Source organism: Macrotis lagotis, chromosome X, assembly GCF_037893015.1.
Source record: "Macrotis lagotis isolate mMagLag1 chromosome X, bilby.v1.9.chrom.fasta, whole genome shotgun sequence".
Lineage (NCBI taxonomy): Eukaryota > Metazoa > Chordata > Mammalia > Peramelemorphia > Peramelidae > Macrotis > Macrotis lagotis.
The window spans coordinates 296,104,070-296,127,540 of NC_133666.1; the positions used below are offsets into that span (position 1 = coordinate 296,104,070).

At 35.9% G+C, this 23,471-nt stretch overlaps 1 protein-coding gene across 4 annotated transcripts in view; it reads left to right on the forward strand.

The window, feature by feature from the left end:
- The window catches only part of FECH (ferrochelatase), a 51,810-nt gene that overhangs the window by 14,738 nt on the left and 13,601 nt on the right, over window positions 1-23,471 (forward strand). For all 4 annotated transcript variants that reach the window (XM_074206645.1, XM_074206648.1, XM_074206647.1 and 1 more), the window contains 5 exons: window positions 1,268-1,387; window positions 2,428-2,576; window positions 17,437-17,571; window positions 19,711-19,817; window positions 22,886-22,984. In XM_074206645.1, the coding sequence (XP_074062746.1) occupies window positions 1,268-1,387; window positions 2,428-2,576; window positions 17,437-17,571; window positions 19,711-19,817; window positions 22,886-22,984 (610 nt within the window). The remainder of the gene's footprint in view (window positions 1-1,267; window positions 1,388-2,427; window positions 2,577-17,436; window positions 17,572-19,710; window positions 19,818-22,885; window positions 22,985-23,471) is intronic.

The following is a 23,471-nucleotide window of genomic DNA, read 5'->3' on the forward strand; positions in this document are numbered from 1 at the left end:
CTTGAGGAAAATATAACAATATTGATTTTGGACTGGTTGAATTTGAGATGCCAATGAGAGAAATGCTTAGGAAATATTTTATAATGCAGAACTCAATCTTAGGAGAGAGGTTAGGGCTGTGTATATGAAGATTTGGGAATTGTTTGCATAAAAGGCTAATTAAAGAAATGCAAGCTGATGAGGTCACCTACAGAGAGAGAGAGAGAGAGAGAGAGAGAGAGAGAGAGAGAGAGAATTCCACCAAACTGGATTAGCGGAAGGCAGCAGAAGGATGATTCAGCAAAGGAGACTCAAAGGGAGTGGTCAGAGGAGAAACAAGAGCAAGCATAGTTTACCATTGTAGAGAATATTGGGTAATAGGCACTGATTCATAGCAAAATTAGTTTAATTTTGAGAAAAATTAATACAAGGACACATTGTAAAATAAAAGACCTGACCAATGCAGTTCACCACCCTTGTCTTCAGAGGAGAGATATTGAAACTGTTAGAGATGATGGACTAAAATAGGTATAGCGATATTCTGTAGATTAATTTTGTTTGACTATACTTAATTTATATGAGGGTTTTTTCCCCCATTTCAACTTTTTAATTGGGAGTTGATGCTCTACCCTTAAAAAAAAAGCCATTGTATCATTAAAAAAAAAAAAAACCACAGAGGAGAACAAAATGAAGTTCAGAAGGGAATCCAGACAAGCAAGGCAGTTTTGAAAGTAGCATCTAGAATTATTATGTTCTTTTGAAAAATATGTGGTATGAAATAAAGATGTGATTTTATTTAGTTTTTTTAATATTCTCTGTGTTGTTTTACTTGGTGTTTAAGTGTTTGTTATGAGCTTGAAATCTTGAATTTGTTATGAGCTTGAAATCTTGAATTGTAGTAAGGACTAAGATAGCTTTGTAAATTCCCAAGATAAATTCATCTCTGAATGGCAGCTTTTTGTAACCAATTTTATATTTTTGACTTGATTCTCAGTCTCAAAAAGTACTCAAGGCTGAAAGTCATGATATTCACCCCCTGTATATATCCAAATAAGATTCATGATAAAGGAAGTACAGTGTTGGGAAAGTTAACAATGGGAAGTGATTTGAGCTTGATAGTATTTTTATTAACATGAATAGTTGTAAATGAATCCTTATATTGTAACTAATTTTTATATGAAATTTCATATCACATTAAAGTCTGTGAGATGGTGGTAGCTAAAGCATATTTAATTTCTCAAGGAAAATGAGATTATTTTTATACCAACTTTTATATTATTTTATATAGGAAGCCGAAAACTGGAGTATTAATGCTAAACATGGGCGGCCCAGAGACATTGGGAGATGTTCATGACTTCCTATTGAGGCTTTTCCTGGACAGAGACCTAATGTCACTTCCTGTACAAGAGTAAGATAGCCATCTTTCTGTAACTTTAAATCTCTATAATTTTGGAACTTTTCTTAAGAATTCTTTAAAAAAAACTTTAAAGAATATCAGTGTTTGCTATTGAAAGCATATTACTTTTATTGTGATTATTTTAATACTTTTTTTTCTTTTGGGAGGGAATAGAGAGAGGTAGAGCAGTTTTATTATTTAAGTTGGTATAAAATGACATGGGAGGAATTCCACATAAAAATAATAATTTAAATGTATATCTTCTTATCTGATCTTTTCCTCCATAAAGAGGAAATGTCCTATTTAAATAAGTAGTCCCTAGAATCCAAATCCAAACTGCCTCATGAATATATCTGTTATATACTTCATATCAGTTTAAGAAACATTTTGTTAAATGCCTAGCCTTTGCAAGGCCTTGTGCATAAGGATGTATCTCCTCTTTAATTGGTTCTGTGGAAACACATTAGGCAAAACATCATTACTTGGGAGAAACTGTTTAATAGAAATGGATATACTTTTAAGAGGGTTAGAATTTATAAACAAGATTGTGAAATTATGTTAGGTCAGTGTGCAGTGGCATACCTTTGGAACTAAACTGCTTTTTAGTTCAGTATTTTTAGTGAAGCAGTGGTTGTCACTCATCTATATTGTGAATGTATAAGTTTCGAAAATTGTGCAGAGACCTTGTGCATAGCTTGACTTCCCATATGATAGTTTTTGGTATATTCAGGAACCAAAAGCTTTTCTAAAAGAGAGCAACTACCCCCCCAAACTGATCAGTTGGTCTGGAACTACAGACAGGTGTGACTGCCTGGTGCCAGAGTAGCCTGTCCAGCAGGGATGGAGCCAGACGATTGTAAGAAATGTCTGACTCTGTTTGACTACAACTGAGCCCCAAAAGCCAACTTTTTCCAGTTACCTGACTATTGGTTTTTTCAACTTTATCTGGTCAGTCTCTTCTTTTTGAGTTTGTTTTCTTTCTTGGGTTAAAAATGTTTCTTTGCCTGCTAAGTTGAAGTAAAGCCTACTTATCTGAATGTTGAATGATTTAGCAAACTGGCCCCATTCATCGCCAGACGTCGCACACCCAAAATTCAGGAGCAGTATCGTAAGATTGGAGGTGGTTCACCTATCAAAAAGTGGACTAACAAACAAGGAGAAGGCATGATAAAGCTTCTGGATGAGCTTTCTCCACATACAGGTACCTTGTTAATGAAATAGATATTAACATATTTATTTCAAGATGATTAAAAATTTGATTAACAAATGTAATGAGTGTGTGTGTGTGTGTGTGTGTGTGTGTGTGTATCACCATACATGTAAACACAGATCTTACTGTGTGTTGTTGGGGAAGGAGAAAGGCAACTCTGAACTCTGTTCTTTATGGAGTCAATGCATATCCTTTGTGTATCTTCTCATTGAGTCCCTACAATATTGAGGAACTCTATTGTTAAAATGTTTTAAAAAGTTAAAAAAATGCCTAGGCTCTTGATTTTAGAAGCAACTCAGAGGTTATTTAAAGATAAATTGCATCATAGAGAAAAATCAGGGGCTGGGTGATGGATAGAGTGCTTGGCCTGGAATCAGGAAAACTCATCTTCCAGAGTTCAAATCTCTCCTCAGACTCTTCCTAATTGTGTAACTCATGTCAAGTTGCTTAACCTTGTTTACCTCAGTTTCCTCTTATTAAGTGCCTACTCTGTAATACATTGTGCATATCTAGGCATCTCCTCTTTAATTGGTTTTGTTTAATTGGTTCTGTTTAATAGGAACAATGTTATAAATGCTACATATGGATACACTTTTAAGGGTGGGGGGGTTCTCAACTGTAAAATGAGGTTTCATCAGTTTCCTCATCTGTAAAATGAGCTGGAAAAGGAAATGATAATCCACTCCAGTATCTTTGCCAAGAAAACTGCAGATGGGATCATGAAGAGTTGATATGATGGAAAAATTACTTAATTACAACCAAAAAGAGAAAAAAATCTCAGCTTCTGTGACTAAAGGATTCTTTCTAAGGGCAATAAATTGCCTTAGTATGAAATATATAGGATGTGTGTTACAGTTTTCTTATTTAGCCCATAACCTTTTACTTCTAACAAAATTAATGTTTAGAACCAAGTTATTTTAGGATCATTTATACTATGACATTTCTAGTGAACTACTACTTCTTGGATCAGGAAATATAATAATATGAAAACACTAAGTTATTGTTGTACATGCCACTGTAGAAGAACACTGGTATCTGCCATGTGATTGTTTATTTAGGGCATTTAATAATGGCACAGATATCTACATACAGACCACTGCCTATATAAATATTTCTCCAAGTTATGAATTAGAAGTGAATACATTGGATGCCAGAAAAGGATAAATATGTTTCAGGAAGTGGGGATAAAAATAATTTCATACTGAGAGATTCTGGTTATACAAGGTGGGATTGAGGAAAGAGGTCTTGTATCAACCTGAGAAGTCTTTAGTTGCTTCATCAGCAATGACACTTTGAGAAGCTGTTTTGTTTTTTTCCCTTTGTATTCAGCTCAGTAGCCCCCTGGCATATCAGTGCACTTGGAAAATTGTTCAGTTGCATTCTTGGATGTTAGGTATGTTTCTTGGCTTTAGCCATAGCTCAAGGGCATTTCTTACACAGTTCTGTTTCAAATGCCACAATGCATCTTCTTAAATGTTGGATGAAGGAGGTTTGGCTGACCTCCACTCATACCTACTCGATTGGGAACGAACTCTGTAGTCATTAACAGTTTATCACTGATAAAAGGTTTAGCACAAATTAGATCTGCAATTACTATGCTGTCTTTAGAGGAAAGTGGAAGCATAAAGTGCCATTTTTATCTGTTTATGTGTTACTATAGCACCCATCACTATAATAGTCTCAAACAAAGTTGTCAGCTACAAGCAAAGAGGTCAGACTAGAATATAGATGAGGGAAAGAAGGGACTTATTCCTTGCTATGAGGGTAAAAGGATTAGACATCCCAGATTAGAAAGAACAATCTTAGATCTCAATTTTCTATCTTATGTTACAGTGTCCTAGAAAATGGTATGCATTATATCCTTCTAGTCTGGAATGGCTATTCATTTAACTCATGTTATTAATGTAAAGGAAAAAACCTTATGAATTGGAGGAGTAAGTTGACATTATTAGCTTTTTTTTGAAAAATTCTGGGTTGAAAATATTCATGCTATCACAATCATTGCCATTTGATGTTTGTTAAATATTTTAAACTATCACTTATTATCTCCAGATAGCAAAGGTATTCTATCCTTATTTTTTATTTCATTTAATCCTTTTGAAGTAGATGGGGGCAGAAATTATTTTTCTATTGATGAATCAGAAAGATGTTAAGTGAATTGCTAGTCACACAACAGGTTGTTGGTAGACCTAGGAAAACTTAATTCAATATAGTTTCATTCAAACCAGAAGTGAAGCTTTTTAGGTCTGCTATAGTGGGAAGAATATTAAATTCATGTGTCAAAATACCTGTGTTTTTTGTGGGGTTTTTTTTGTCCCTTTAATAGATGTATGATTTTGGGCAATTTATTTAACATTTTTGCACTGAAGTTTTATTTTCTCATCCATAAAACGAAGATAATGAGATTTATTTTACTTACCTTACAAGGTTGTTTTGTTGAACATGTGATAATAAATACAAGTATATAACCATAAAATGCTATTAGCTGCAAGTAATTATGATAATGATTTTTTTTGGGGTGGGGTTATCACTTTACCTTGGAACTGTATCCATAGTCCAGAGACAATGGCTCTGAGTTTTCTTCTCAAATTTTCTTAGATGTACTTTAACTCTGATCAGAAGTTGGTCAACCTAATATTGTAGGTCACTGTCCAAATGAAATCTTCAGCCAACCTTTTTTAGAGAGCTCTTCATTTCTCAAAGTAATTTCTTCTTTTATATCTCTTCCCTTAAATAGGTAGCAGTGAGAAAGCACAACTCCTATGGTCTTTAATTTTTAACCTAAGATTTCATAATCATTGACAATACGTTTTACATTCCTAGAAGTTCTGCTAAAAAAAGAAGGGATATGACTTAGAGACTGTTTTACTCCTCTGAAACAATGCTTAGATGATCCCATCTCTAGTATTACTATTATCAGACCCAGCATATTGTATAATTCAATGCAATACAACAAATTCTTATAAGCACTGACTGTGTACAAAAAGAGAGGTAGCACAGTAGTGAAGATAGAGGACCAGTCATGGAGATCTGGGTTTAGGTCTTACTTCTGACATGATATCTTTAGGACAAGTTACTGAAATGCTTAGTATTGCAGGAAAATCTCTAACCTTAGAAGGAATATTGGTGGAAGTAGTGACATAACAGGATTTCTCCACACTGATGAAACTTTCTCAACTTCCAATCCCTAAATATACAAAGAATATATCATCATTCTCCTAAGATTTTAAAGCATTTTCCAGACTCATAAAACATTATGAACTTTGATCTATTATAGCCAGATAATAATTTTTAAGTCAACTGCTACTTTTGAGAGTTGAGAAGATGCTGGTGAAATTTTGGTAACTGTCCCCAAGAACAGAAATGCTCAAACTACCATCTTTTCATCACTTCCAGCTCTTCTTCCAACTTTCCCTGCCATTGTCTCTAAAATGAAATAAATTATGACTACATACATAAAGGGAAATCATTCCAAGGAGGAATAAAGATGAAATTTATCTGAGATTAAAGAAAGGAAATGTACAGAAGATGGAATTAAGGCCAAGTAAAAGAAGATGAATAGAAAACATGGCATGACCTTGTAAAAATGATTTTTCAAGACTCATTTGCTAAGTGGCAGACACTGTCCAAACCTTTGGGTAACTCACATTTGAGTAGGGGAAACAGCTTGCAAACAACCCTATACACGCAAAATCTATAAAGACATCATCTCAGAAGGAAGATCCTAGTATTGAGAAGGTCTGGGAAAGACATTTTTAAAGGTAGAATTTGAGCTAGGACATGAGGAAAGAGAAGAATCCCAGGCAAGGGGGAGGAAATAAGCAAAACAGAACATGGAGGACTATATAGTGTGAAGGAACAGCCATTGTCACTGCAAGGACGATGTAAAGAGAGGTGATGTGGAAGAAGACTAGAAAGACTTGGATGGGCCAGATGATAAAAGACTTCAAAAACCAAACTGAGCATTTACTGTAGTTTGTTGAGTAGGGGAATGACACGGTCGGTCTTGCATTTTATTTTATTTTTTCAGTTGATAGTATTTTTTTTCTAATTATATGTAAAAACATTTTTCACCATTCATTGTTTTGGGGTTTTTTTAGGTTTTTGCAAGGCAATGGAGTTAAGTGGCTTGCCCAAGGCCACATAGCTAGGTAGTTATTAAGTATGAGGCCGGATTTTAACTCAGGTACTCCTGACTCCAGTGCTAGTGTATTATCTACTGTGCCACCTAGCCACCCTCATCATTCATTTTTATAAAATTTTGAGCTCTGAATTTTTCTCTTTTCTTCCCTTCTCCCTCCCTAAGAAAGCAAATAATCTGATTTAGACTATATATGTACAGTCATGTTAAGCATTTTTCCATATTAGTCATGTTGTGAAATAAAAATTAGAACAAAAGGGAAAAACAACTAGAAAGAAAAAATAAACAAAAAACAAATTAAAAAAGCAAAATGGAATGCATTCAGATTCTATAGTTCTTTCTTTAGATGTGGATGGTATTTTCCATCACAAGTCTTTTGGAATTGTTTTGGGGCACTGTATTGCTGTGAAGAACTAAATTTATCCTAGTTGATCATCACATAATGTTGGTGTTAATGTGTACAATGTTCTCCTGGTTCAGCTCACTTTTCTCTGTTCATGTAAGTCTTTACAGGTTCAGACTTGCATTTTATTTATTTTTTTTAATTTTTTTATTCTCATTTTGTACAAATATATTTTTTATATTAATAAAATATTCTTGTTTAAGAGTAAATGAAATACCCCCTCCCCATAAATATAGACTTGATTGAGCGATAAAGTAAAAGGGAGGAAAAAAATTAAAATTAAAAAAAATAATAGTAATAATTGTAGGTATGGCCAGGTGGTGCAATGGACGAAGCACCAGCCCTGGAGCCACAAGCACCCAAGCTCATGTCCAGCCCCGTAGACCCAACAATCACCCAGCTGTGTGACATGCAAGCCACCCGATCCCCACTGCCCTGCAAAAACCAAAAAGAAGAAAAAAAAAGACCCAAAATAAAATAAATTATTAATAATAGTAGGGGTGGCTGGGCGGTGGACAGAGCATTGGTCCTTGAGCCAGGACCACCCGGGTCCAAATCCAGCCTCAGACAACCAACAATCACCCTGCTATGCGTCTCCAGGCAGGCCACCCAGCCCCATTTGCCCTGCACCCTCCCCCAAATAATAATAATAATAAAAAATGAGCTTCAGTTTTTGTTCCAACACCAACAACTCTGTCACAGGTGGATCACATTCTTTATGGTAAGTCCATCGCAAAAGTTACTTCCATATTTTTCCAATGTTGCTATTGCTGATCGCAACTCCCTCCTTTCATATTTCTCCACTACCATGTACTATATTTTCTCTCTCCTTTCACTGACTCTGCTGTAGGGTAGCTGAGTGGCGCAGCAGACAGATTCCCGGTCCTGGGGCCAAGAGGCCCTGAGCCCCCTTACCACCCCTTAGGCCCAGCATCCACCTGGCCCTATGGTCCTGGACAGGCCTTCCAATCCCAGCCCCTTGCAAAAAGTATAAAAGAAAATGTGTTATATCTGACCACTCTCCCACCATGGTCCATCCTCTCCTCCTTCATTCACAACCCCACCCCTTCCCCCTGTCCCCCCACTGTCCTTCTTACTCCAGATGCCTATACCCCATTGAGTATATATGCTGTTTCCTCTCCTAGCCACCTCTGATGAGAGCAAAGGTTCCCTCATTCCCCCCTTGCCTCCCCCCTTCCATATCATTGCAATAGCTCATTGTAATAAAGAAGAATCTTATTATATGAAATATCTTGGCCTATTCCCCCTCTCCTTTTTCTTTCTCCCATCACATTTCCCTTTTTTCTATTGACTCCATTTATACACCATATTTTATCTTCGAATTCAGCTTTCTCCTGTGTTTCAACTATAAAAGCTCCCTCTACCTGCTCTATTAACTGAGAAGGTTCATATGAGTATTATCAGTGTCATTTTCTATGCAGGATTACATGCAGTTCATCATCATCATCATTAAGTCCCTCATATTTTCCCCTTCTCCTCCACTTCTGTGCTTCACCTGAGTCCTGTGTCTGAAGATCAAACCTTCTGTTCAGCTCTGGCCATTCCAGCAGGAATATTTGAAATTCCCCTGGTTCATTGAAAGTCCATCTTTTTCCCTGGAAGAGGACATTCAGCCTTGCTGGATAGTTGATTTTTGGTTGCTTTCTAAGCTCTTTTGCCTTCCAGTATATTATATTCCAAGCCCTACGAGCTTCCAATGTAGTTGCTGCTAAGTCCCGTGTGATCCTGACTGCAGCTCCATGATATTTGAACTGTGTCCTTCTGGCTGCTTGTAATATTTTCTCTTTGACTTGGGAGTTCTGGAATTTGGCTATAATATTCCTAGGGGTTGGTTTTTTGGGATCTCTTTCCCAGGGGGGATTGGTGGATTCTCTCCATTTCTATTTTGCCCTCTGCTTCTAGAATATTAGGGCAATTTTCCTGTAGTAATTCTTTGAAAATGATGTCAAGGCTCTTTTCCTGATCATGACTTTCAGGTATTCCAATAATTTTTAAATTATCTTTCCTAAGTCTGTTTTTCATATCAGTTGTTTTTTCAATGAGATATTTCATATTTTCTTCTAATTTTTCATTTTTTTAGTTTTGAAGTATTGATTCCTGATTTCTGGTAAATTCATCAATCTCCCTGAATTCTATTCTTTGTCTGAAGGATTTGTTCTCCTCAGAGAGTTTTCTTATCTCTTTTTCCATCTGGCCAATTTTGCTTTTTAAAGCATTCTTCTCAGTAACTTTTTGAACTGTTTTATCCATTTGACCTAAGCTGGTTTTTAGCATGCTATTTCCTTCAGCATCTTTTTGGATTTCCTTGACTAAGCTGCTGACTTCATTTTCATGTTTTTCCTGCATCTCTCTCATTTCTTTTCCCAGTTTTTCTTCTAACTCCTTCCATTTGATTTTTAAAGTCTTTTTTGAGCTCTGTCATAGCCTGAGCCCAATTTCTGTTTTTTTTTCTTGGAGTCTTTAGCTGCAGGAGCTTGTGCTTCCTCATCTTCAGACTGAGTATTTTGATCCTTCTTGGGCTCATTTGCAAAATATTTCTCAATGGTGCCCCTCTTATTTCTTGCCTTGCTCATTTTCCCAGCCTGGGCCTGGTTTTGGGGTACTTCCTGAGCTTTTGGGACACTCCCACAAGGGTCTCAGTGTGTGAGGCTCTGTCCTCCCTCCTGGTCTATGAATGACCATATGCGCCCCCCCCCTGCCTTGGGGCTGAGGTGGGGGGGGGACCTGCTGTTCTATTGGGGGGCCTAGACTGCAATCAGGATCTGAATGTGGTCAGAACCCCAGTGTCCTGTTCCAGGGGCAGAAGACAGAGCTCAGCAGTCTCTCCACTCTCTTCCCTCAGCTCAATGGGCTCATGCCCTGGGGGCTCCTGCTTATGGGCTCTGCCTGCTTCTGTTTCTGGATCTGGGCTGCCGAAAGACCAAGCTGTTGGCTGTGTGCCCTGAGGGCTGGGCTCCACGTGCTCACTCTGGCAGAGGTCCCCCCCACTGTTCCCCCACTTTGTGCCCCGTGCTCCCCGGGCGTAGCTCAGGAGACTCCCCCACTGCTGTGAGCTGTGGCTCCCAGCACCCTGGGGCTGCCTCCAGGAGGCTGAAGTTCTTTCGCTCTGGTTCGCCACTCCTCTGGCAGGCCACCACTCCGACCCCGGGGAGCAGAGCCTTTCTGCTCTTCTCCAGATTACCTTGAGTAGGAGAACTGCCTTTCTGGGTCCCTCTGTGGGTCTGTCTCTCGAAAGTTTAGTTAGAGTCCTTAGTTTCAAAGTTTTATCAGAGAGCGCCTAAGACTGGATCCTTTATTGTCGCCATCTTGGCTCCGCCCCTCTAGACTTGCATTTTAAAAGATCATTGATGATACAATTCCTATGGTCTTTAATGTTTAACCTAAGATTTCATAATCATTGACAATACTTTTTACATTCCTAGAAGTTCTGCTAAAAAAAGAAGGGATATGACTTAGAGACTGTTTTACTCCCCTGAAACAATGCTTAGATGATCCCATAGCATATTGTATAATTCAATGCAATCCAACAAATTCTTATTAAGCACCAACTGTGTACAAAAAGAAAGGTAGCACAGTAGTGAAGAAAGAGGACCAGTCATGGAGTAGGGTGGGGAGAACACTGGGGCAAGGAGACCCTCTAGGAAGCCATTGTAGTATCTAGGCATGAGATGATGAGACCCTGCACCAAGGATGGACAGACACAGCAAAGGTAGAAATGATAGGACTTTCCAAGTCCTTGACTAAGTGGAGTCCTTGAGAATGAGGAGTCAAGGATGATTAAGTAGTGATCTTGGGTGATTGAGGAAATGGTGGTACCCTTTTCATTAATTGGGCAATTCATTCAAGGGATGAGTTTGAAGGGAAAGGAAATGAATTCAGGAATGCTAAATAAAAGAAAACTAAGGATAACAAAAAGGGTTGGGCTTTTTGGTTTTATTTTATTATTAACTATATTGGGAAAGTGGAGGATCAAATAAGAAATAGGATCTTTGGTTGGGATGATGCTAACTGATGACAGGAAGAAGAAAGAGCTTCTCAGTTCTTATTTTAATTTTAATTTTCTCTGCAAAAGATATACAGAAAATGATACAACAAGAATAACAGAGAGTTGACTCCCAAGATAAGTAAAGAAAGATAGTAAGAGGGCAACTAAATACCCTTGCTTGATAAGTGCAAATTACCTAGTCCAGGTGAACTACATCCTTGAGTTCTGAAAAACCTTGGCAGATGTGATGGCTGATCCACTGTCAGTGAGAGGTGGAAGATCATGGAAGACAAGAGCAGTCCAGAAAGGAAACAGACCAGTTTGCAAATTACAGAGCAATAAGCTTGACTTTATTTCCTGGTAAAATTCTAGAGTGGATCATTAAAGAGAGGATTGGCAGACAGAAAAGGAAACAGTGGGGCAGCTAGGTGGCACAGTGAATAGAGCACTGGTCCTGGAGTCAGGAGGACCTGAGTTCAAATCTGGTCTCAGACACTTAATAATTACCTAGCTGTGTGGCCTTGGGCAATCCACTTAACCCCATTGCCTTCCAAAAACCTTAAAAGAAATAAAAGAAAGAAACTGATTGCAAATAGCCATCATGGCTTCATCAGCACAGGTCTTGATTTCCTTTTTTTGACAGAATTACAAAACTAGTAAATTAGAGGAATATCAAGGAGAAAGGAGTGGGATGAGGAGGAGAATTATAGCTGACATTTTATATAGGGTATACTGTGTACACTATGCTAAGTACTGTTCAATTATGATCTCATTTGATCTTCACAACCCTGGGAGGCAGGAGCTATTATTATCCCCATTCTACAGATGAGAAAACTTAGGCAAACAGAGGTTAAATGAGCTAACAGTGGTTAAGAGAAGCTAGAGAGATTTGGATTAGACAAGGCAGAAAGTTGATGTTTGATGATCGGGTGAAGGAAATAGGAATGTTTAACCTGGGGCAAAGAAGACTCAGGGGTGACATGATATTTGTCCTTAAGGTCTGCCTCAAGTCCTTCTTTGAAGGACTGTTATGGCAAGGGGTAATTAGACTTGTTTTCTTTGATCCCAAAGAGCATGAACCAGGAGTAGTGAGTAGATAGTGCAAAGATGCATATTTAGTTCAGCTCAGTATCAGGAAAACTCCCTAGCAATTAGGGTTGTTCAGAAGTGGAATAGTCTTCTGCTAGAGGGGCTATCTTCCCTCTCTTTGGAGACCTTTAACCAAAGGTTGGATGACATGGGTTGGAGTGGACAGCCACTGAGCACCCTTGCAACTCTCAGATCCTGTTCTTCTAAAGCGTTCAATGGAAAAATAACATTTTCTCTCTCTGTTCATTTTTGACTTTAGCTCCTTTATGGAAAGATTACAAGGTAAATAATTAGTGTTTTGTTGAAAATATTGCCAAAGCTAATTTTCCCCCTTTATTTATTTCTACTAAACTGTGAAGAAGTAATTAGTGATACTTTCTAAGTTCTCAGGAAATTTTGGAATCTAGTGTTTTCACTTGTTTTGGGGATAAGTTGTATTAGGGTTTTATGAAGTTTTATGAGATAATGTATATAAAGCACAAACCAGAGAATTGAATGTTAGCTCTTTATGGTTAGAGAAATATACACTATGAAGAATGTTATCAGGTACCAATATTTTAAAAAAATATATTTCTACTATTTGAGGAAACAGTTAAAGTTGATAACTATCATGTGTGTTTTCAGAATTACCTTAAGTTTTTGGAATAAAATGTGTGTGTATCTTTAGTGAGTCAATGAATGAATGAATGAAAAAATGTTTAAGTACTTTCTAGTGATAAAGCTCTGTACTTGGTACTGGTATGCAAATAAATAAGCAGAAGCAGTCTCTGCTCTTAAGGAGCTCATATTCTTATAGGTAAGACAACATCTCACACACACACAACACACAACCCTGAGGACCACTGAACATTTCTGTCTGATAGATAGATATTTATAGTTGCAAAGTGGCAGCAAAGCAAATTCCAATATATCTTCTTTTTTTTCAACGTTCTTTGTTTATTTTGAGTTTTACAATTTTTTCCCTATTTTTGCTTCCCTCCCCCCATCCCCCACAGAAGGCAGTCTGTTAGTCTTTACATTGTTTCCATGGAAGTTGAATGTGGTGAAAGAGAAAACATATCCTTTAAGGAAGAAAAATAAAGTGTAAGAGATAACAAAAATACATAATAACAGTTTTTCCCCCTAAATTAAAGGTAATAGTCTTTGGTCTTTGTTCAAACTCCACAATTCTTTCTCTGGATATAGATGGTATTCTCCATCACAGATAGCCCAGAACTGTCCCCAATTGTTGCACTGATGGAATGAGCAAGTCCCTCAAGGTTGATCATCACTCCCATGTTGCTGTTAGGGTATACAGTGTTCTGGTTCTGCTCATCTCACTCAGCATCAATTCATACAAATCCTTCCAGGCTTTCCTGAATTCCCATCCCTCCTGGTTTTTAATAAAACAATAGTGTTCCATGACATACATGTAGTATACCTTCTTTAAAGTCCTTTTTGCTGATAAAAATATATTTGTTTCTGATTCTGACCCATTCTACAGTGCCATAGATTTTGTTTTCTGTATTTTCTATATCTGGAGTTGTTAGGGATAGGGTGGACTTGGGAGGGGAGATTGGCCCTTTCAGAAGCAGTTTGTAGGTTTCATCTCCATAGATATTGCTTAGTAGGATGATGATTTTTAAGTGCTGGGCCTGAAGCAGAGATAGTAGTCTGAGAGGGATTGCTTTTTCTGGGGCTCTTGGGTTCATGATCCTGGATTGCCTCTGTCAGTTTGAAGGGAGGTGATGGTCAAAGTTATTTGACTTTCCTTGTATATGCCACCTTCTGGCTCTCCCTAAGGATCTCCTGTTTCAAGTATAGGGGAAAAGTTGAAAGTCCAAATAATATGGTACTAATAAGCAAAAGAGGAAAATTTACTGAAAAAGCTACTATTGTACATTTGTTTTACTTTCCATACTATATATGTTAAATATATTAAATTACTTAACCTACTTCTAGTTTTTTTTACTCAAAGAATTGCATGCTGTTTAAATCATTGTAGATTGCAAATTAAAATCTAAATTAATAGTTTTTTGTATTAAAATACAGTTTCCTTATTTACTTTTTATTTCTTAGTCACTGTTATAGTCATACAGTTTAAAGATTGAATTTTTTATTTCACTCTTAAGTCACTTAATGTTATAATTTTAATTAACATTTGTGAACTTTCTAACATTTTCTTCCCATTTCCCTCAATAATATCTATAAAATTGTCAGTCTATAATATTCAAGGTCTGTAATTAAATTTGATTAACACTCTCTGTATTTTCTTAGACTAGCCCAATATCTTGTAGTCATTTTTTAAAATAGGTTTTCATGAACTCTCTTTAAATTGATGATTCAAGAAGCATTATCTGTTCCAAGGCATTTGCATCCAACTTCAAAATGTGGTTACCGATCCTGCCTTCATCTGCTTCCACATCTCATTTTGTTTGCATCATTTGAGGAACTCCCTGACCTTAGATAGTTGGTCTATAATTTTCAGGTGCCAAGCAGGTGAAAAGAAAATGTTGGCAAGTGGCTGATGATCTGCAATATCTGCCAACTTTACAGAGTCAAACTGATAGTTGTGTTGTTTTAAAATTTTTTTTTCATTTAAGGCATTGGGGTTAAGTGATTTACCCAAAGTCACACAGCTAGGCAATTATTAAGTGTCTGAGGCCAGATTTGAACTCAGGTACTCCTGACTCCAGGGCTGGTGCTCTATTCACTGCACCATCTAGCTGCCCCTGATTGTTGTATTGTTACAAAACAGATTATAAAGCAAATCCCACATAAATTTGGACTGAAACATTTCAAATCATCTGGAGTAACTTGAAAAATAGGAACTTAATATTATCTTTAAAGGACAGTTAGCACTTCCCTCATTAAGTTACTTTAGAACTATCATTTATATTTCATCTTATGGTACAGTTTCTTCTGATGTGACTGAACTCACTATGACTTCTGACAGAAAGAAATTATTTTTTTTAGGTTTTTTTTTTGCAAGGCAATGGGATTAAGTGACTTGCCCAAGGCCACGCATCTAGGTAATTATTAAGTGACTGAGGCCGGATTTGAACTGAGGTACTCCTGACTCCAGGACCAGTGCTGTATCCACTGGGCCACCTAGCCACCCCCAGAAAGAAATTATTGTAATTTATATTTACTTTAGTATTTCTTGGTGATAATGCATGTTGTATTTCCTCATTTCATTCTTAGAACTATTTTGTGAAGTAGGTTGTGCAAATGTTAGTCATTTTATAGATAAGAAAACAAGTTCATAGAAGGTAACTTAGGTCTGGTTTATGCTGTTAGTCATTTACTAAGCAGGACTCTAGACTTGATCTCAAGTTCTTTTTGCTAAACTAAACTGTCACAGACAAGTATGACTGTCCTGAGCCTCTTGAAGTGATTTATTTCATTTGCCTTCCCATCTCAGCTCATCACTAAAGTGATATTGGGTATGATCTGTTCCTTCAATGCAATGGATTCCTCTCAACTAGATATGAAGAATGATATTCTGCACACTCCCTTTGTGACTAATTCCTTTACTGGCAATTCTTCTACCTAGATTTTTAGTAGATTTTTGTATAAGTAAGAGAGGATCATTGTTATTTCTTGGGGATCTAACTTTAATGCACCCCATTGTAATCTAATTACTTGTTATGTTTTGTTTCTAAATATTCTGACCATTTGAAAAGTAACCTTCAGTTTAAGATGAACACAAGAAAACTTTATTTGTATTCCACTAGAAATGGATGAAGAAAAATGGGGCAAAAGGGATAAATAAGAAAGAAATGATGGAGAGAGAATAAAAAGAAGTAGTAACAGAATACCAAGGACATTTCCTTCAGATGTCACATTTATTGATACTAGAACTAATGGTGCTCTGGTCAATATGGCATGCCACATCTCACAATGTGCATACACTTCTTTGTTTATTAAATTTCATCAATGATTCTAGCCATTTGTTATCAGTGGACATTGACCATTGTTAGAATTTGACATCTTATTTTTGTGTTTGTTTTTATAAACTGATCTATGTTTATAGGAAGAGAGAACTCTTGAATTGTCCCAGCTATTTCCAGGCAAGCAATTGAAAAATTGAATTTAAAGACCTGTTATTATAATTGCACTAAACTCCCAGAAAGTACAAGTCAACAACTAGATAAGCACCAGGTAATATTGCAATACCTGAGAATGTTTAACATCATAGAAATTATATTAAACTTTTTTTTGAAAACATAAAAGACTATTTTATTTATTTATTTTTTAATTACAGATTTTATTTATTTTGAGTTTTAAAATTTTCCCCCAATCTTACTTCCCTCCCCCCACCCCCCCATAGAAGGCAATTTGCTAATCTTTACATTGTTTCCATGTTGTACATTGATCCAAATTGAGTATGATGAGAGAGAAATCATATCCTTAAAGAAGAAACATAAAGTATAAGAGATAACAAGATCAGACAATAAGATATCAGTTGTTTTTTCTAAATTAAAGGGAATAGTCCTTGAACTTTGTTCAAATTCCACAGTTCTTTATCTAGATACACATGGTATTCTCCATTGCAGACAGCCCCAAATTATCCCTGATTGTTGCACTGATGGAATGAGCAAATCCATCAGGATTGATCATCAGACCCATGTTGCTGTTAGGGGTGTACAATGTTTTTCTGGTTCTGCTCATCTTACTCAGCATCAGTTCATGCAAATCCTCCAGGCTTCCCTGAATTCCCATCCCTCTTGGTTTCTAATAGAACAATAGTGTTCCATGACATACATATACCACAGTTTACTAAGCCATTCCCTAAATGAAGGACATTTATTTGATTTCCAATTCTTTGCCACCACAAACAGGGCTGCTATGAATATTTTTGTTCAAGTGATGTTTTTACCCCTCTTTTTATCATCTTTTCATGGTATAGACCCAGTAGTGGTATTGCTGTATCAAAGGGTATGCTCATTTTTTTTGCCCTTTGGGCGTAGTTCCAAATTTCTCTCCAGAAAGTTTGGATGAGTTCACAGCTCCACCAACAATGTAATAGTGTCCCAGATTTCCCACAACCCTTCCAACAATGATCATTATCCTTTCTGGTCATATTGACCAGTCTGAGAAGTGTAAGAAGCTGTATATATATTAAACTTTTTTTTTAAAATTATGAGAATTGCATTTTGGACAGAGTAATATGAAAAAATCCTACAAAATGATTTTTTTCTCTTTCCTTTTCCTCTGTACTTCTTAATAGCTCCTCATAAGTATTACATTGGATTCCGGTATGTCCACCCTTTAACGGAAGAAGCAATTGAAGAGATGGAGGAAGATGGACTTGAAAGAGCTATTGCTTTCACCCAGTATCCACAATACAGCTGCTCTACCACAGGTGAGGGCATCTCTTTTGAAATGGGAGATTCAATATTTCCCAACCAATTATAACATGACATAACTGTGAGCCAGAATACTGAAGGCAAAGATAATATCCTTTTAAGATTTGAATGGAAAATCTGGCTTGTCTCCTTTAAATGGAAGGATTCAAATCAGCCTGTTTATAATCTCATGGTTCATCTCATTGCTTGGATTATTGAGAATTGCAAATGGTGAATAGAAAGTAGTAACTGAGAATAATCCAGTGTAGTAGAGTAGCAAGGAACCTTAATCCACTTTCTATATTTGTGTAAACACCACTTTTATTATTTCCTTTTCAATTTAACAGATTAGACAAAAGACAATTATTTCTATTTTCATGAAATGGATACCCACATTGTCATTCTTCCCAATTATGGAAAGTAGTGTTGCTTCATTTTTCCTCAGCTTTTGATTTTGGTAATGGAGAATGATCATATTTGGAAATCTCTAACTTGTTAACTGTATATGAGTTTTGTTTCTTACATAACCATCACCCACACAGTGAAAGCTTGCATCTTGCTTCATTGATTTTTGGTCAGCTCGTTGGGTTTTTGCTCCTATACTGCTTCTGGACATAGAAACTGCAAGTTTACTAGACTCTAGTTGTGGTTACATTTTAACAGTTTGTCTCCAAAGCACTAGTCACTCTTTTAAAAATCCCTGGATCCTCAGAAGTAAATGTTAGTTGAACAAATAAGTTGAATTTTAGGATTTTGGAAAATTTCCATTGACATTTTCCAATAACTGATAGAATATCATTGGTGAATAGGTCAGATCTCATAGGGGAGTAATCTATATTGCATTCATTCACTCAGTAAACTAAAGATGTGAATTTCTCTAAAAAAACTCCATATAGAAAAATCCAAACAAATAAAGTAAACTTAGGTGATAGTTATTTATATCCTTTTACAGATTTCCTTTAAATAACTAAGTCTTTTAGTACATATTCAGAAATTGAATTTATACTCAGTATTTTCTAATATTTATTACATGAAATTTGCCTGTGCTTTAAGGTGTGAGCTATTCAGAAGGTGCATTAATTCTCTTGGGCCACTTAGGTGTTATACATTCACCTTATCTTTTAAATGTTCACTGTTGTAGCAGAACCATAATGTCTTAATTCCTAATGTATTGATCACAAGCAGGCTTCCCAGTTATGTCTTCACCTTCTTACATATTTCAGCTAGTTCACTAACTGGTGCTAATCTAAAAGAGCTAATGCAGTTATTCCTTCTTGCCCAGACTATCACACACTTGCACATTTGGTTTGTGGTATCCTTGTGGTTATACTTGCCAGATAATATTTTAGGAGAAACTCCTGACATTGGATCTGTTAGTTTAAATTAGGTAATTCTATTCAATTGTACCCTGCTTTCAAGCATTAAATTTTCATTCATTCACTTTTTTACTTTCTGGCTGAATAAATTTTAATTAAAATATGACACTGTCATACATAGCATTTTAAATTGGATGCCTTTCTATTTCTTGTAGTTCTTTTATTTAGAATAATCAATAGATTGGTGGTGTGAGACATCTTAAGGTCACAATACAAGTCTCCCGTCAGGGTTGGGGGTGAGATTGTGAAGTCCTTCAGTCTCTTGTGTTTAACCGTTGGTCCCATTGCCTGTTCACTTTGACTCAGAAAGAATCTTTTTAAGTTTGAGGGATGGGGGAGGAGCTTCATGTTTTACAACAGAGACATATAATACCAGCACAGAAAATATATGAACCTCTAAATGGACCGCTTAGACTTATTCCAGGATTTGATGCTTCTTTCCCCCCCCCATTCTCTTAGTAAAATTGATTACTCACAAATGCCATTGTGCTTTCATAAAAAATGCTCCTTATTTTAGGAAAATAACTAAGCCCTGACAATGGTATTTTTCACTGGGAAAGACCACAACTATGAAAATCTACTGTAAATGATGAAGGTCTATTATAATTGAGCATTTTGATTAATCTTCATTTCCATGAAGTTTAAGTTATATGCACTTAAAATTTTTTAAATGATTGCAGTTATACTAATTTGATAAAGAGCTTATAATTACTGATCCTATAAACCTGTTATTTAGCCTTATTATGAAAAATTTACTAATTGCCTGCCTATATGTTTTAGGCAGTAGCTTAAATGCTATTTATCGATACTATAATAAAGTCGGGAAGAAACCAAAGATGAAATGGAGTACTATTGACAGATGGCCTACCCATCCTCTTTTCATTCAGGTAAAATGGAAGATTGCTAACATTGTTTTCCTTAGTTGTTGGTATTAATAAAATTTTTATTTCTACTCACTTTGTAAAAACTTCTCTTTCAGTTTTAATTCCACCAAATATTATTTTCTGGACTTTTTCCCATTAGTTTAATTTTTTGTTTTAATTGTTTGGCATAATATATATATATATATATATATATATAGATATAGATATAGATATAGATATATAGATATATAGATATATAGATATATAGATATATATATATAAATGAAGAAGTGTTTAGACTTTTATGTTAAAAAGCAAGTCACAAATTCATTTGTTTACTAGATCATGAGCTCCTCCAGAACAGGTACTCTTATTTTGCTTTTCTTTGTTGCTTAGCACATTATTGGACACACAGTAGGTATTTAATACATTAACTGACTAATTTGTTTGGCAGTCTACTTACATTTTCATTGGTGTGGATCTGCAACATCTTTGAATACCATGGCCAAAAAAAAAGTATTTAAAATCATTGGATCCTTATGTAAAACCTTAAGAAAATTATATTATAATGATTTTGCTTCTAAAGAACATACCATGATAAAGCATATCTGTGTTGGTGATTCAATAGTAGAGAATTATTTACTAGTTTCCATTCTATGCTACAGATTATACACCTAATAGTAGTGAGACTTATCAATGTCTTAGAATCCTTTTGTGTTAGCATAACTTGTTCAACTTTCTTTGCATATGATGCTGTTGATAATTATTACCAGACACCATAAAATATGTACTACCTTTTTCTATAAATGGAAACTATTGTGTATTGGAAAAGTTCACTAGCTTTTAGAAGAGTATCCATTTAGCACATATACATATATAAACACATACATACATACATACACATATATACATTCACACATATAAACACACCACACACACATATATATTATATATATATATAGATAGATAGATAGATAGATACATGTATATAATTAAATATATTAAGTAAATAAGGATTTTAAGTAGGAGGTATTTATATGTGTGTATAAAGAGCTCCTACTTAAAATCCTTAACCACTAGATGGTGCTCAGCATCATTGTGAATTTGGGTCAGGAGCCTTTAGTTAGAGAGCCTGTACTATTCCTTTAGATCATGTTGTAGGTGATGTAATAGGCTAATAGAGAAACATTTCATGTCTAGAAACTAGGGCTTGATGACTATTTAAAAAAAAACTACAAGGAGTGAGACTAATTTTCATCATAGGGCTTATTTTGTATATCTAATTTCCTGACTCTCTGCAGAGGGTTTGTTGTGTGTGGTTTGAGCATGAACCCAAGCCATGCCAATCTCTTCTGCCTTTGCTCTGGGGAAGACTGTGATTTTGCAAGTAGGGGTGTTTGGGGTTAAGACTGACATGTGGTAGCAGAGCTGAAAAGAGAGATCTGCACAGCATCTGCCTGCCTGCGCTCATCTAGTGAGTAATTAGATTTGCATTAAAATTCAGCTCTTTGAAAAGGGGGGAAGGAGAAAGATGGAAAGTCTCTTGACTGAGGAAGTCTCTGTTCATAAAATGAAAGGGAGTTTCAGAGGCATTTATCTGCCCTCCTCCACATTGTGATTGAAGACTAAGTGCCGTACTTCTCTTTCTTTGTGCAGTTGGATTGCATATAGAAAATGCTGCCAGTGAAATTTTTTAGGTGGTTGGAGTAACTTGTATTTCTGTTGCTTTTTAATTTTGCTCATGGCAGAGGCAATCTTGAACCATGATAAAATTGTATTTATCACTTACTATTTCATAAATTGTATAAGGGAGATGATTCTGAAATTCCAGTGCATAATAGATTTTATTCTTAGTATTAAGGAGTATTCCACAGAAAGAAAAAAAAAAACTAGCAAGCTAAATAAAACAAAAGACTTTGTGATAATAGAAGCCAGAAAAAAATCAAAACCCATTTTCTTGTTTTGCATGCATCTAAATTGGTTTTTGCCCCATAAATGTAAAAATAAAATAATAATTTTACTAATTTCACTAATATACCTTATCTGTTGGAGTCATTAATATCAGTGCCACTTCTAGGCTCCCAAATAGAATTTGCACAGTAAGCCACAGACTTGGCTTACTTGGGCAGCCTGAGCTCTAAACACTGAAAGGGTTTTCTGTTTTACTGTCTGTGTCAGTTCCTGCCTTGTGATAAAACTTTTTTTAAGGAGGTAATTAATGAGTATTGAAAAAGGAGCATTAACTCTTCCAACCTTTTGGTATGCTGTTTTTCACATTGATGCTGTAATTTACCTAATTGGGTTCAGAGGATCTGGCAAGGGGGCTACACATCTCAGTGTGTATTAGAAGTTTGACTTATGGAGCATTGAACCATTATATAGATTACAAAAATGCACACTGTTTTGGTAAATTGGCCTTCCAAATGATAATAGTGAATAAATTATACTTTGAACTTGAAGTCCAGAGCCTTATCTTTTGGTCCTTATACTGATTAATGCCTTGTATAAGTTGGCAGATTTCTGTGCATCATTTTCCTCTGATAATTGTTATGGGATTGACATTTCTTATTAGAAGATTGACTTTGGTCTTATAAGATGTCATAAAAATAGAACACCATTTTCTTACTTTTTCTTACTCTTATTTCCATCTAATGTATTTTAGTTTAATGTGATGTGCCTGAAAGCCAAACAAAAGAAGTTTTAGAAAGACCTGGTAAGCTGTTTTCCTGCTAACTGAGCAAATGAGAGATCTTAAAACAACTTCTCTTCCCCATATGTGTTTCCTCTCCATCTGGAAGTGTGCCCTGTGCCTCCCGAGGGGAAGCAGACATGGAACGTACATTTTCAGTGAGCCATTAGCAAGCTTTAGAAGTTTCCCATCAAATTCCCCAGGCCCCTAAAACCGTTGTTATCTGTTTTGATGATGAACTAAAGGAGGGAAGACTGTACCTTTGGCTGTCAAAAAATAACTTTTTTTTTGCTCTAATGTTTCCATGAGAACATTTTTGTATAACTTATTTATTTCCAAAGTTTGCTTCCCTCACTTCTGGCTTTCTTATGCCCTTTTTTTTCCTTCTTTGTATTTTATACAGTGCTTTGTAGACCACATAAAAAAAGAAATGGATCAGTTTCCACCAGAGAAGAGAGGAGAAGTAGTCATCCTTTTCTCTGCACATTCACTGCCAATGTCTGTAAGTCATAAAAATATATATTTCATAAAATCAAGAAGTTTATACATAATATTGTTTTCTTTTTGTGGTCAGTATTATTACCTCCATTTTATAAACTTATCCTTAATAGCCCCTATGTTTATGGACAGAGAATGATTTCCAAAATAGTCTTATCTGTCAGTGCTAAATTCGATTCTTTTTCAGCATCATATAACCATATTGGTTAATGCATATCATCCATAAATTCCTTTATAATAAAAATCCTTTGAAAATTAGAAGCATAGATGAAGGAGAGTGGAAGAAAGGAACAAATTCCATTACCTTGACCCTTTGTTGAGGGCAGCCAAGCTTCAGGTTAGAATCCTGAGACTGTCAGCACCATTATTTTGTCAGAGTTGATTAGTGAGGCTTAAAACTGAGCCACTAGATTACTCTTCCTTCATTCACAGAAGAATTATTTAAGAAGGAACTATTTGTTATTCACTAAGTTATTAGCTCCCTTTTCCTT